The 13,661-nt window shown below is 50.8% G+C and overlaps 1 protein-coding gene across 2 annotated transcripts in view; it reads right to left on the bottom strand.

Moving 5' to 3' along the window:
• FHIP1B (FHF complex subunit HOOK interacting protein 1B) overlaps positions 1-13,661 on the bottom strand; it is an 85,889-nt gene that overhangs the window by 44,385 nt on the left and 27,843 nt on the right. For both annotated transcript variants that reach the window (XM_073612671.1, XM_073612672.1), the window contains exons 2-4: positions 11,121-11,393; positions 9,608-9,829; positions 8,736-9,128 (exon numbers count right to left, since the gene is read on the bottom strand). In XM_073612671.1, coding sequence (XP_073468772.1) covers positions 8,736-9,128; positions 9,608-9,829; positions 11,121-11,249 — 744 coding nt within the window. In that variant the 5' untranslated portion in view covers positions 11,250-11,393. The remainder of the gene's footprint in view (positions 1-8,735; positions 9,129-9,607; positions 9,830-11,120; positions 11,394-13,661) is intronic.

The raw sequence follows: 13,661 nt of genomic DNA, 5'->3' as shown, positions 1-13,661 counted from the left end.
GAGACCAATGTGTGTGCTGGGAGGGGGATACAGGGAGAGACCAATGTGTGTGCTGGGAGAGGGATACAGGGAGAGACCAATGTGTGTGCTGGGAGAGGGATACAGGGAGAGATCAATGTGTGTGCTGGGAGAGGGATACAGGGAGAGACCAATGTGTGTGCTGGGAGAGGGATACAGGGAGAGACCAATGTGTGTGCTGGGAGAGGGATACAGGGAGAGACCAATGTGTGTGCTGGGAGGGGGATACAGGGAGAGACCAATGTGTGTGCTGGGAGAGGGATACAGGGAGAGACCAATGTGTGTGCTGGGAGAGGGATACAGGGAGAGACCAATGTGTGTACTTGGAGAGGGATACAGGGAGAGACCAATGTGTGTGCTGGGAGAGGGATACAGGGAGAGACCAATGTGTGTACTGGGAGAGGGATACAGGGAGAGACCAATGTGTGTACTGGGAGAGGGATACAGGGAGAGACCAATGTGTGTGCTGGGAGAGGGATACAGGGAGAGACCAATGTGTGTGCTGGGAGAGGGATACAGGGAGAGACCAATGTGTGTACTTGGAGAGGGATGCAGGGAGAGACCAATGTGTGTGCTGGGAGAGGGATACAGGGAGAGACCAATGTGTGTACTGGGAGAGGGATACAGGGAGAGACCAATGTGTGTGCTGGGAGAGGGATACAGGGAGAGACCAATGTGTGTGCTGGGAGAGGGATACAGGGAGAGACCAATGTGTGTGCTGGGAGAGGGATACAGGGAGAGACCAATGTGTGTGCTGGGAGAGGGATACAGGGAGAGACCAATGTGTGTGCTGGGAGAGGGATACAGGGAGAGACCAATGTGTGTGCTGGGAGAGGGATACAGGGAGAGACCAATGTGTGTGCTGGGAGGGGGATACAGGGAGAGACCAATGTGTGTGCTGGGAGAGGGATACAGGGAGAGACCAATGTGTGTGCTGGGAGAGGGATACAGGGAGAGACCAATGTGTGTGCTGGGAGAGGGATACAGGGAGAGACCAATGTGTGTGTGCTGGGAGAGGGATACAGGGAGAGACCAATGTGTGTGCTGGGAGAGGGATACAGGGAGAGACCAATGTGTGTGCTGGGAGAGGGATACAGGGAGAGACCAATGTGTGTGCTGGGAGAGGGATACAGGGAGAGACCAATGTGTGTGCTGGGAGAGGGATACAGGGAGAGACCAATGTGTCTGCTGGGAGAGGGATACAGGGAGAGACCAATGTGTGTGCTCTGAGAGAGGGATACAGGGAGAGACCAATGTGTGTGCTGGGAGAGGGATACAGGGAGAGACCAATGTGTATGCTGGGAGGGGGATACAGGGAGAGACCAATGTGTGTTCTCTGAGAGAGGGATACAGGGAGAGACCAATGTGTGTGCTGGGAGAGGGATACAGGGAGAGACCAATGTGTATGCTGGGAGGGGGATACAGGGAGAGACCAATGTGTGTGCTGGGAGGGGGATACAGGGAGAGACCAATGTGTGTGCTGGGAGAGGGATACAGGGAGAGACCAATGTGTGTGCTGGGAGGGGGATACAGGGAGAGACCAATGTGTGTGCTGGGAGGGGGATACAGGGAGAGACCAATGTGTGTGCTAGGAGAGGGATACAGGGAGAGACCAATGTGTGTGCTGGGAGAGGGATACAGGGAGAGACCAATGTGTGTGCTGGGAGAGGGATACAGGGAGAGACCAATGTGTGTGCTGGGAGGGGGATACAGGGAGAGACCAATGTGTGTTCTGGGAGGGGGATACAGGCAGAGGCCAATGTGTGTACTGGGAGAGGGATACAGGGAGAGACCAATGTGTGTGCTGGGAGAGGGATACAGGGAGAGATCAATGTGTGTGCTGGGAGAGGGATACAGGGAGAGACCAATGTGTGTGCTGGGAGAGGGATACAGGGAGAGACCAATGTGTGTGCTGGGAGAGGGATACAGGGAGAGACCAATGTGTGTGCTGGGAGAGGGATACAGGGAGAGACCAATGTGTGTACTTGGAGAGGGATACAGGGAGAGACCAATGTGTGTGCTGGGAGAGGGATACAGGGAGAGACCAATGTGTGTACTTGGAGAGGGATACAGGGAGAGACCAATGTGTGTGCTGGGAGAGGGATACAGGGAGAGACCAATGTGTGTGCTGGGAGAGGGATACAGGGAGAGACCAATGTGTGTGCTGGGAGAGGGATACAGGGAGAGACCAATGTGTGTGCTGGGAGGGGGATACAGGGAGAGACCAATGTGTGTGCTGGGAGGGGGATACAGGGAGAGACCAATGTGTGTACTGGGAGAGGGATACAGGGAGAGACCAATGTGTGTGCTGGGAGAGGGATACAGGGAGAGACCAATGTGTGTGCTGGGAGAGGGATACAGGGAGAGACCAATGTGTGTGCTGGGAGAGGGATACAGGGAGAGATCAATGTGTGTGCTGGGAGAGGGATAGACAGGAGAGACCAATGTGTGTGCTGGGAGAGGGATACAGGGAGAGACCAATGTGTGTGCTGGGAGAGGGATACAGGGAGAGACCAATGTGTGTGCTGGGAGAGGGATACAGGGAGAGACCAATGTGTGTGCTGGGAGAGGGATACAGGGAGAGACCAATGTGTGTGCTGGGAGAGGGATACAGGGAGAGACCAATGTGTGTGCTGGGAGAGGGATACAGGGAGAGACCAATGTGTGTGCTGGGAGAGGGATACAGGGAGAGACCAATGTGTATGCTGGGAGAGGGATACAGGGAGAGACCAATGTGTGTGCTCTGAGAGAGGGATACAGGGAGAGACCAATGTGTGTGCTGGGAGAGGGATACAGGGAGAGACCAATGTGCATGCTGGGAGGGGGATACAGGGAGAGACCAATGTGTGTGCTCTGAGAGAGGGATACAGGGAGAGACCAATGTGTGTGCTGGGAGAGGGATACAGGGAGAGACCAATGTGTATGCTGGGAGGGGGATACAGGGAGAGACCAATGTGTGTGCTGGGAGGGGGATACAGGGAGAGACCAATGTGTGTGCTGGGAGGGGGATACAGGGAGAGACCAATGTGTGTGCTGGGAGAGGGATACAGGGAGAGACCAATGTGTGTGCTGGGAGGGGGATACAGGGAGAGACCAATGTGTGTGCTGGGAGGGGGATACAGGGAGAGACCAATGTGTGTGCTAGGAGAGGGATACAGGGAGAGACCAATGTGTGTGCTGGGAGAGGGATACAGGGAGAGACCAATGTGTGTGCTGGGAGAGGGATACAGGGAGAGACCAATGTGTGTGCTGGGAGGGGGATACAGGGAGAGACCAATGTGTGTTCTGGGAGGGGGATACAGGGAGAGACCAATGTGTGTGCTGGGAGAGGGATACAGGGAGAGACCAATGTGTGTGCTGGGAGAGGGATACAGGGAGAGACCAATGTGTGTGCTGGGAGGGGGATACAGGGAGAGACCAATGTGTGTGCTGGGAGAGGGATACAGGGAGAGACCAATGTGTGTGCTGGGAGAGGGATACAGGGAGAGACCAATGTGTGTACTTGGAGAGGGATACAGGGAGAGACCAATGTGTGTGCTGGGAGAGGGATACAGGGAGAGACCAATGTGTGTACTGGGAGAGGGATACAGGGAGAGACCAATGTGTGTACTGGGAGAGGGATACAGGGAGAGACCAATGTGTGTGCTGGGAGAGGGATACAGGGAGAGACCAATGTGTGTGCTGGGAGAGGGATACAGGGAGAGACCAATGTGTGTACTTGGAGAGGGATGCAGGGAGAGACCAATGTGTGTGCTGGGAGAGGGATACAGGGAGAGACCAATGTGTGTACTGGGAGAGGGATACAGGGAGAGACCAATGTGTGTGCTGGGAGAGGGATACAGGGAGAGACCAATGTGTGTGCTGGGAGAGGGATACAGGGAGAGACCAATGTGTGTGCTGGGAGAGGGATACAGGGAGAGACCAATGTGTGTGCTGGGAGGGGGATACAGGGAGAGACCAATGTGTGTGCTGGGAGGGGGATACAGGGAGAGACCAATGTGTGTATTGGGAGAGGGATACAGGGAGAGACCAATGTGTGTGCTGGGAGAGGGATAGACAGGAGAGACCAATGTGTGTGCTGGGAGAGGGATACAGGGAGAGACCAATGTGTGTGCTGGGAGAGGGATACAGGGAGAGACCAATGTGTGTGCTGGGAGAGGGATACAGGGAGAGATCAATGTGTGTGCTGGGAGAGGGATACAGGGAGAGACCAATGTGTGTGCTGGGAGAGGGATACAGGGAGAGACCAATGTGTGTGCTGGGAGAGGGATACAGGGAGAGACCAATGTGTGTGCTGGGAGAGGGATACAGGGAGAGACCAATGTGTGTGCTGGGAGAGGGATACAGGGAGAGACCAATGTGTGTACTTGGAGAGGGATACAGGGAGAGACCAATGTGTGTGCTGGGAGAGGGATACAGGGAGAGACCAATGTGTGTACTGGGAGAGGGATACAGGGAGAGACCAATGTGTGTGCTGGGAGAGGGATACAGGGAGAGACCAATGTGTGTGCTGGGAGAGGGATACAGGGAGAGACCAATGTGTGTGCTGGGAGAGGGATACAGGGAGAGACCAATGTGTGTGCTGGGAGGGGGATACAGGGAGAGACCAATGTGTGTGCTGGGAGGGGGATACAGGGAGAGACCAATGTGTGTGCTGGGAGAGGGATACAGGGAGAGATCAATGTGTGTGCTGGGAGAGGGATACAGGGAGAGACCAATGTGTGTGCTGGGAGAGGGATACAGGGAGAGACCAATGTGTGTGCTGGGAGAGGGATACAGGGAGAGACCAATGTGTGTGCTGGGAGAGGGATACAGGGAGAGACCAATGTGTGTGCTGGGAGAGGGATACAGGGAGAGACCAATGTGTGTACTTGGAGAGGGATACAGGGAGAGACCAATGTGTGTGCTGGGAGAGGGATACAGGGAGAGACCAATGTGTGTACTGGGAGAGGGATACAGGGAGAGACCAATGTGTGTGCTGGGAGAGGGATACAGGGAGAGACCAATGTGTGTGCTGGGAGAGGGATACAGGGAGAGACCAATGTGTGTGCTGGGAGAGGGATACAGGGAGAGACCAATGTGTGTGCTGGGAGGGGGATACAGGGAGAGACCAATGTGTGTGCTGGGAGGGGGATACAGGGAGAGACCAATGTGTGTACTGGGAGAGGGATACAGGGAGAGACCAATGTGTGTGCTGGGAGAGGGATAGACAGGAGAGACCAATGTGTGTGCTGGGAGGGGGGTACAGGGAGAGACCAATGTGTGTGCTGGGAGGGGGATACAGGGAGAGACCAATGTGTGTACTGGGAGAGGGATACAGGGAGAGACCAATGTGTGTGTTGGGAGAGGGATAGACAGGAGAGACCAATGTGTGTGCTGGGAGAGGGATACAGGGAGAGACCAATGTGTATGCTGGGAGAGGGATACAGGGAGAGACCAATGTGTGTGCTGGGAGAGGGATAGACAGGAGAGACCAATGTGTGTGCTGGGAGAGGGATAGACAGGAGAGACCAATGTGTGTGCTGGGAGAGGGATAGACAGGAGAGACCAATGTGTGTGCTGGGAGAGGGATACAGGGAGAGACCAATGTGTATGCTGGGAGAGGGATACAGGGAGAGACCAATGTGTGTGCTGGGAGAGGGATAGACAGGAGAGACCAATGTGTGTGCTGGGAGAGGGATACAGGGAGAGACCAATGTGTGTGCTGGGGGAGGGATTCCTAGACTGTGAACTCTTCTTTTGGCCCCACATCCAATCCCTTTCCAAAGCTTGCCGCCTCAACCTTCGCAACATCTCCAAACTACGTCCCTTTCTAACCAATGATACCCCAAAGCTCCTGATTCACTTCCTGGTGATCTCTCGTGTCAACTACTGGAACTCCCTCCTCATTGGCTTACCTTCACATAGACTCCTCCCCCCTTCAGTCCATCATGAATGCTGCGGCCAGGCTCATCCACCTTACAAACCGCTCAGTGTCTGCTACCCCCCTCTGCCAATCCCTCCATTGGCTACCACTCGCCCAACGAATTAAATTCAAAGTACTAACAATAAGTTACAAAGCCATCCACAACTCTGCCCCCAGCTACATCACTAGCCTAGTCTGAAGATACCAACCTAATCACAATCTCCATTCCCCCCAAGACCCCCTGCTCTCTATCTCCCTCGTCTATTCGCCTCCAGGACTTCCCCCGAGCCTCTCCCTTCCTCTGGAATACCCTACCCCCATCTGTCAGACTCTCTCCAAATCTATCTACTTTTAGGTGATTCCTGAAAACTTTTCTCTTCGGAGAAGCCAATCCTCTCTCCCTCCAAGAACTGCACTTCTATTTTCCTCATTAGCTCATCCCCCACAGTTATTACCCTTTCCTATCACTTGACCCTCCCTCCTAGATTGTAAGCTCTAAGGAGCAGGGCCCTCTGATTCCTCCTGTATTGAATTGTATTGTAACTGTACTGTCTGCCCTCCTGTTGTAAAGCAATACGAAAACTGTTGGTGCCATATAAATCCTGTATAATAATAATAATAATAATAATAAAAGTATACTGGAGGACATCTGACACACCTGAAGATAATCACAGCCTGATGAAGAGACCGTGCCTAGTCTATACAGATACCAGTCAGGAACAGTTTCAGCACCCTGATAACTACAAGATCCATTCCAATATAGTATTCTATAGGAGTATGCTGATCAACATTTAGGGCTCAGACACACGGCAGATAGAAGAATCTGTGTTTAGAATGTGAAGAGGATGATGATGATGATGATGATGATGATGATGATGATGATGATGATGATGACGACGAGGAGGATATATTGCTGCTGGAACGTGATGGACTCACCATGACTCTACAACTCCATATTATATTCTCAGATGTTCCCCTCCTAACACTTGACCGAGGATTAACCACTCCACCGGATCAGGTTTCCCATCACACACACGGCAGACAGCTGGCCAAGTGTCCGTCCCGCACGCCGCACACCACGAATATGTATATTTATATAGAATCACATGTTTTGTCTCTGGGGATTTCCATGCTATATATATATATATAAAAATAGATCTTATAGACCCCAGATCTCTACATAAAGAGGACCTGTCATTCATTATTTCTATTACAAGAGATGTTTACATTTCTTGTAATAGGAATAAAAACAATAAAGAATTTCAAGCACCCCCATCCCTTTATGCTCGCGCACAAAAGCAAAACGCAAATGTAAGTCACGCCCACATTTGTAAACAGTGTTCGCACCACACATGTGAGGTATTGGCGCAAACGTTAGAGTGAGAGCAATAATTCTAGTGCTAGACGTCCTCTGTAACTCTAAACATGTAACCTGTAAAACATTTTTAAAGCGTCGCCTATGGAGATTTTTTTTTTAAAGTACCGTAGTTTGTCTCCATTCCACGAGTGTGCACATTTTTAAAGCATGACATGTTTGGTATCTATTTAGTCGGCGTAACATCGTCTTTTATATTTTACCAAAAATTGGGTTAGAGCAAAAAGAGAACACCAAATCTCAGCACAGGATGGATCTGTGGAAATTTACTAGGTAGGGCAGTGCCACGTCCTAAATCTACAAATTGACAAAAAAAGGGGAAAATGGAAAAAATGGACTTGGTGACTGGTGCCTATATAGTCCATTTTTTCCATTTTCCCCTTTTTTTGTCAAAAATTGGGATATATATATATATAGATATATATAGATATATATATCTATATATATCTATATATATATAGATATATATATATATATATATATATATATTTTTTTTTTTTGCATTAAAATCAATGTGCATTTTTTCCACAAAAAGGAAAAGTTTGAGGATTCAGAAGTAATTTTCTAGCAAAAAAAATTCTGATTATTACTTGTAAACAAAAGGTGCCCGAAAAGGCCTGGTCAGCAAGTGGATAATCCTTTGTAGTGGGGCCGTGTCCACACTGCAGGGGGTAAGAGCTTGTTTTTTCCAGGGGAGAGGAGAAACCGTTTTACATTCCTGATCCTCTGTTCACCCGGCAGACGGTGCTAACCGATGCTTTGGCGGTGGATTGTCTCTCCGTGTCCTCATCTCCTGAGCAGGGCTATGGTCTTGATGGCGTCAGGACCCTAGACCGCGGGGGGGGGGGGATGGTGCAGAAGCTGCGGAGAAGGCTCTAGCTGAGGGAAGGAGTGGAGGATCAGGTAAGTAAATCTTCTTTTAGGCTGCTTCCAGAGCCTGAAGCGGTGCATTCTGACTGCACCCCCCCCCCCCCCCCCGGAGAAGCACAGTGTACCTGTGGGTTGGGTGCGGGTTAGCTGCCCCTTCCAAAAGAGTTCTATTAGCTCTTGAGGTTTTGGGGCCTTTCTGAAAGTGCATAAAAAAACCCCAGCATGCTGCATCCTTGGTGAGCTTTCGGAAAGCGCTACCCAAACTGCAAGACCTAATAGAACTCTATGACAAAAAGTGTGCAGCTAACCCACACCAAACCCGCCGGTACACGGCGCTGCTAACGTGGTGTGGTCAAACCACATCATATCAGTCTGAAGGAAGCCTTATTGTTCCCCCAGACATAAACAAGCAATTAACCCTTGCAGTGTGGGCAGAGCTCATTTTTTTTTATTTGCCCAGAGTTAGGCTTTAAGTGAAATAACTGCTTGCTCTTGTGTAGTAACCTCTGAACTAGCATACTGAATATGACCTCAATGTTTCAGAAGAACCAGGTTACAGGTACTCACGGGACAGAAGAAGGAGTTCTCGGTGATGTATCGGGCCATGGTGGGGTTATCAGAAGACATGGCCATGATGAGAAGCAGAGCATCCCGCGCCTGCTGACCAATGACCCCCTCGTGGTGGATGAAGGGGACCAGAAGGGAGAAGATCAGGAGGTTGGCTGGACCGTCTTGCCCGGTGGAATCTTGGAAGAAAAGCTCCAGGGTAGAGGGCTCCCGGGCCAGGGAAACGCAGAGTTGGTTCAGCAGCAACACCAAGTTGTTTTCCAGTACAGGCGAGGCGGGCCCGGGAGAGAAAGTGCCAAGGAGGGTGACGAGAGGCCGCAGGACAGGCTGGTAGCGGAGGAGCGGTTGGTGGGATTGGCTGATCAGCATCTCAAACAGCTTCAACTGTTCCACCTAGGATTAGGGAAAAGACAGGAGGACCATTAGAATACAGGGATGTGTGTAAAAATCCCCCAAGAAAAACAACACGTAGAATAAGGCAGTGGAAGTAAAAGGGTTAAAAGGGGGGTAATATTTTTACAGTTTTTTTTTTTTTCTTTTATATATAATTTTGATCATATTACAGAGTTCTGTTTTCACATTGACAAACTATTATAAAAAAACTGCGAGCAGGCAGCGCCAACAAACGCTCACCTACCTGCTCGCAGCCTTCTACTGAATGCACAGCTCATCGTGCACGCTTGCTGCACTCCAACTGTGCCGGAATGGCAGACACTCGTGACGTCATTCCCTGACCAGCCAATCAAGAGGATGAAAACCCAGAAGGACCGCAGCCGTCTAGAACCTTCAACCAGCACTCGGTTCAACCTGGAGCTGCTGGCTTCAAGTTCCAGAGGACGCCCAGACCTGGAGCATTGCATGAGATCAGTCACCTTTTTCTCCTCAGTGAAGTCCCTGCGTAAGTGCCAGTGGAGGAGCTTCTCCAGAATGCCCTCAGATGCCACGTAGGTCAGGATGGGCCCTGGTCCCTCCCCGTCTCGCGGTCGCTCCTCCGCTAAAAGGCTCAGCATCTGGTAGGTGTTGTTCCTCACACAGCTCATATCATCTGTCGTCACATCCGCTGAGGACGCCCGGCGCTCCAGAATCCTCAGAACCTGGAAGACGAGAAACAAAGCGTGATACCCTTGAGGATCTAAGACAGGGGTCTCCAAATTATCTAAACAAAGGGCCAGTTTACTGTCTTTCAGACTTTAGGGGGGCCAGACTGTGATTAGTGGGAGAAGAAAAATGTCCAAAAATGTTCCAGTGTCAGTGGGAGTCCTCGACAGGTAATCGTTAGTGGATTGACTTGCCCGGCTAGTTGCTTGGCAGCCAGCAACGCCAACCTGATTCCTCCAATCGGGTGCATCTGCTCAATGCCTGGTCAATACACAAAGTACATGTATAACCGTTTAGAGGGCCAAAAGGAACCCCCAGCAGAGGGCCAAATGGACCCCAGCACTGCCACATTGCCATGCTTCCCCAGCCATAGCTGACAAATGCAGCCTGAACACATGTGATATATGTTTTGGCAGGATTGATGACATCATATGCTGTTATGGGATGGGAGGGGCCATTTGTTCTGTGGTTCTGATTGGTGGATTTTCACTCAAATACTTCTGCACAACTGCACGCACCTATCACATGCCCAACGGAGAGGTCTTGTGTGACTGCGAAACGTTGCACTACACCATTTTGTGATCTTTCTTGGATTAAAAAACATTTTGGACAAAACTGAAGATCCTTGGAATAGCGCCCCATCATTGGTGTCAAACAAAGGCCAGCAGGAAGGGTCCCCTTTTGCCGCAGTTTGGAGATCACAATCTAAGATATCTCCCCGAAAGAATCTTGGTCCAGGGATGCAGTATGGATTATAGAGTGGGTAAGGTATCCAGGATTTGGGAAAGGTAGTTGTGCTGTATGTCTGGAATAATGCCCAATTTCAGGAGGTGGTGCTCAGCTGTTTTGGAGGGGGATGAAGGGCCAGCGGTTTTACCAGAGAGCCCCCCCACCAGCTGCATCTGTAATGGGGGGGGACCTTTACCATTGACAACAGGAGAAGTTCTGGTATGTGGTATTCATTAGACATAGAATTGAATAGAGGGAAGGTGAACTTCAATGCTCTCAATGTTATTATGTTATGAACAATGAAGGAGCCAGTTGTGGGACCACATAGTCTGTGAGGGGTGGCTTTGGGGGACTAGTTGTCACTACTGGAATGGGTGAGGAGTAAGCCTACGGGACCATTAAGTGAGGTAATACTCCCTAATACAGCCCCCCTAGACAAATGAGCATTATATCTTCCATATGTGGTGGGTGGTCACATTTTGTTGGACTATCACCGACTTCTAATCTCTTTCCACACACAAGCAAAAAAAGACAAATCTGACGCCTGCAGGCCCTCACCTGAGACCAGTGATTCTTGAAGACCATCAGGCAGGTCTCTGGGTCGGCGGTCACCAGGGGTTGGAGGCTGGCACTACGGCCGGGCTTGGCGCCAGCGCCTCGAGGGTTGAGTTTACTAAGCCAGCTCATTCTTGCTTGTCTTGGATCACAAGGTGCAGGTGGGGAGGAGAGTGAGTAGAGGGGAGAACAAAGGGGGCAATTAGGACAGGGAGGGAGACATGACCCCAACTCATCCTGTCTGTAGACAGGGCCTCTTCATGATGCCTTCAGACTCTGTGGAGACATAAAAAAAAAAGAGAAACAATTACCAAAAGAAACAACAATTGGCCTTCATATCCAAATAAAACCATCAGAGATTGGAATAGACAGACAATAGACAGGATATTCTGGGGGGGAGGGGGATATACTGCCTGGGTTTAAAAATACATCAGAAGATAAACTAATTCAGACTCTCTGCATCATATAGTCCCCCCTTCACATCAGAGTCCCCCCCTATGATATAGTCCCCTCTCCGTCACATCAGAACCCCCCCCCCCCAATCACACAGTCCCCTACCCTTTACCTCAGAGCCCCTCCAATCACGCAGTCCCCTCCCCTTCACATCAGAGCCCCCTAATCATATGGTCCCCTTCCATTAACATCAGAGCAGCCCCAATCACACAGTCCCCTCCCCTTCACATCAGAGCCTCCCAATCACACACAGTCCCCCCCTTCACATCAGAGCCCCCCCAATCACACAGTCCCCTCCGCTTCACATCAGAGCCCCCCCCCAATCACACAGTCCCCTCCCCTTCACATCAGAGCCCCCAATCACATGGTCCCCTCCCCTTGACATCAGAGCCCCCCCATCACACAGTCCCCTCCCCTTGACATCAGAACCCTCCCAATCACACAGTCCCCTCCCCTTCACATAAGAGCCCCCCAATAACACAGTCCCCTCCCCTTCACATAAGAGCCCCCCAATAACACAGTCCCCTCCCCTTCACATAAGAGCCCCCCAATAACAGCCCCTTCCTCTTCACATCAGAACCCCCCCAATCACACAGTCCCGCCCCCCATTCACATCAGAGCCCCCCAATCATACGGTCCCCTTCCCTTTTCATCAGAGCCCCCCCCCAATCACACAGTCCTGCCGCTTTCACATCAGAGCCCCCCAATCATACAGTCCCATCCCCTTGACATCAGAGCCCCGAAATCCCATGGTCCCCTCCCCTTGACATCAGAGCCCCCCCAATCACACAGTCCCGCCCCCTTCACATCAGAGCCCCCCAATCATACGATCCCTTCCCCTTCACATCAGAGCCCCCCCAATCACACAGTCCCGCCCCCCTTCACATCAGAGCCCCCCAATCATACGATCCCTTCCCCTTCACATCAGAGCCCCCCCCAATCACACAGTCCCCCCCTTCACATCAGAGCCCCCCAATCACACAGTCTCCTTCCCTTCACATCATTCCAATTAATTGCAAAGTCCCTCTTTTCCATGAAAGTAAAACTTGATCCCATAAAAAAAACATTTCCACTGCATTTGTGAAGGAGGCTTCAGGGTGCCCAAGAAAGTCCAGCAAGCTCCAGGACCGTCTCCTACAGTTAGTTCAGCTGTGGGATCGGGGCACCACCAGTGCAGGAATGGTAGAAGACAGGTGTGAGGACATCGGCACGCACAGTGAGGAGAAGACCTGTGGAGGACGGCCTGGTGTCAAGAAGGGCAGCAAAGAAGCCACTTCTCTCCAGGAAAAACATTAGGGACAGACTAATATTCTGCAAACGGTACAGGGATTGGACTGCTGAGGACTGGGGTAAAGTCCTTTTTCTGATGGATCCCCTTTCCCATTCATCCGGAAAAAAAACTTTGTTCAGAGAAGAAAAAGTGAGCTCTACCATCAGTCCTGTGTCATGTATCCTGAGACCATCCATGTGTGGGGTTGCTTCTCAGGCAAGGGAGTGAGGGGCTCACTCACAATTTTGCCTAAGAACACAGCCATGAATAAAGAATGGTACAAAAACATCCTCCGAAAGCCACTTCTCCCAACCATCCAAGAACAGTTTGGTGAGGAACAATGCCTTTTCCAGCATGATGGAGCGCCTTCCCATAAGGCAAAAGTGATAACTAAGTGGCTTGGGGAAGAAAACATCGAAATTTTGGGTCCAAGGCCAGGAAACTCCCCAGACCTTAATCCCATTGAGAACTTGTGGTCAATCCTCAAGAGGCGGGTGAACAAAAAAAAAAACCCCACAAATTCTGAAAAACTCCAAGCATTGATTATGGAAGAATGGGTGGCGGCCATCAGTCAGGATGTGGTCCAGAAGTTGAGTGACAACATGCCGGGGAGTATTGCAGAGGTCTTGAAAAAGAAGAGTCACCACCGCAAATATTGACTCTTTGCATAAACTTCATGTCATTGTCAATAAAAGCCTTTGACACTTATGAAATGCTTGTAATTATACTTCAGTATCCCATAGTAACATCTGACAAAAAAAGGATCTAAAAACACTGAAGCAGAAGACTTTGTGAAAATTAATATTTGTGTCATTTGGTCA

This window comes from Aquarana catesbeiana, linkage group LG02 (assembly GCF_042186555.1).
Source record: "Aquarana catesbeiana isolate 2022-GZ linkage group LG02, ASM4218655v1, whole genome shotgun sequence".
In the NCBI taxonomy this organism is placed as follows: Eukaryota; Metazoa; Chordata; class Amphibia; order Anura; family Ranidae; genus Aquarana; species Aquarana catesbeiana.
The sequence above is the reverse complement of the archived record's forward strand: the minus strand, read 5'-3'. Positions and strand labels throughout refer to the sequence as shown.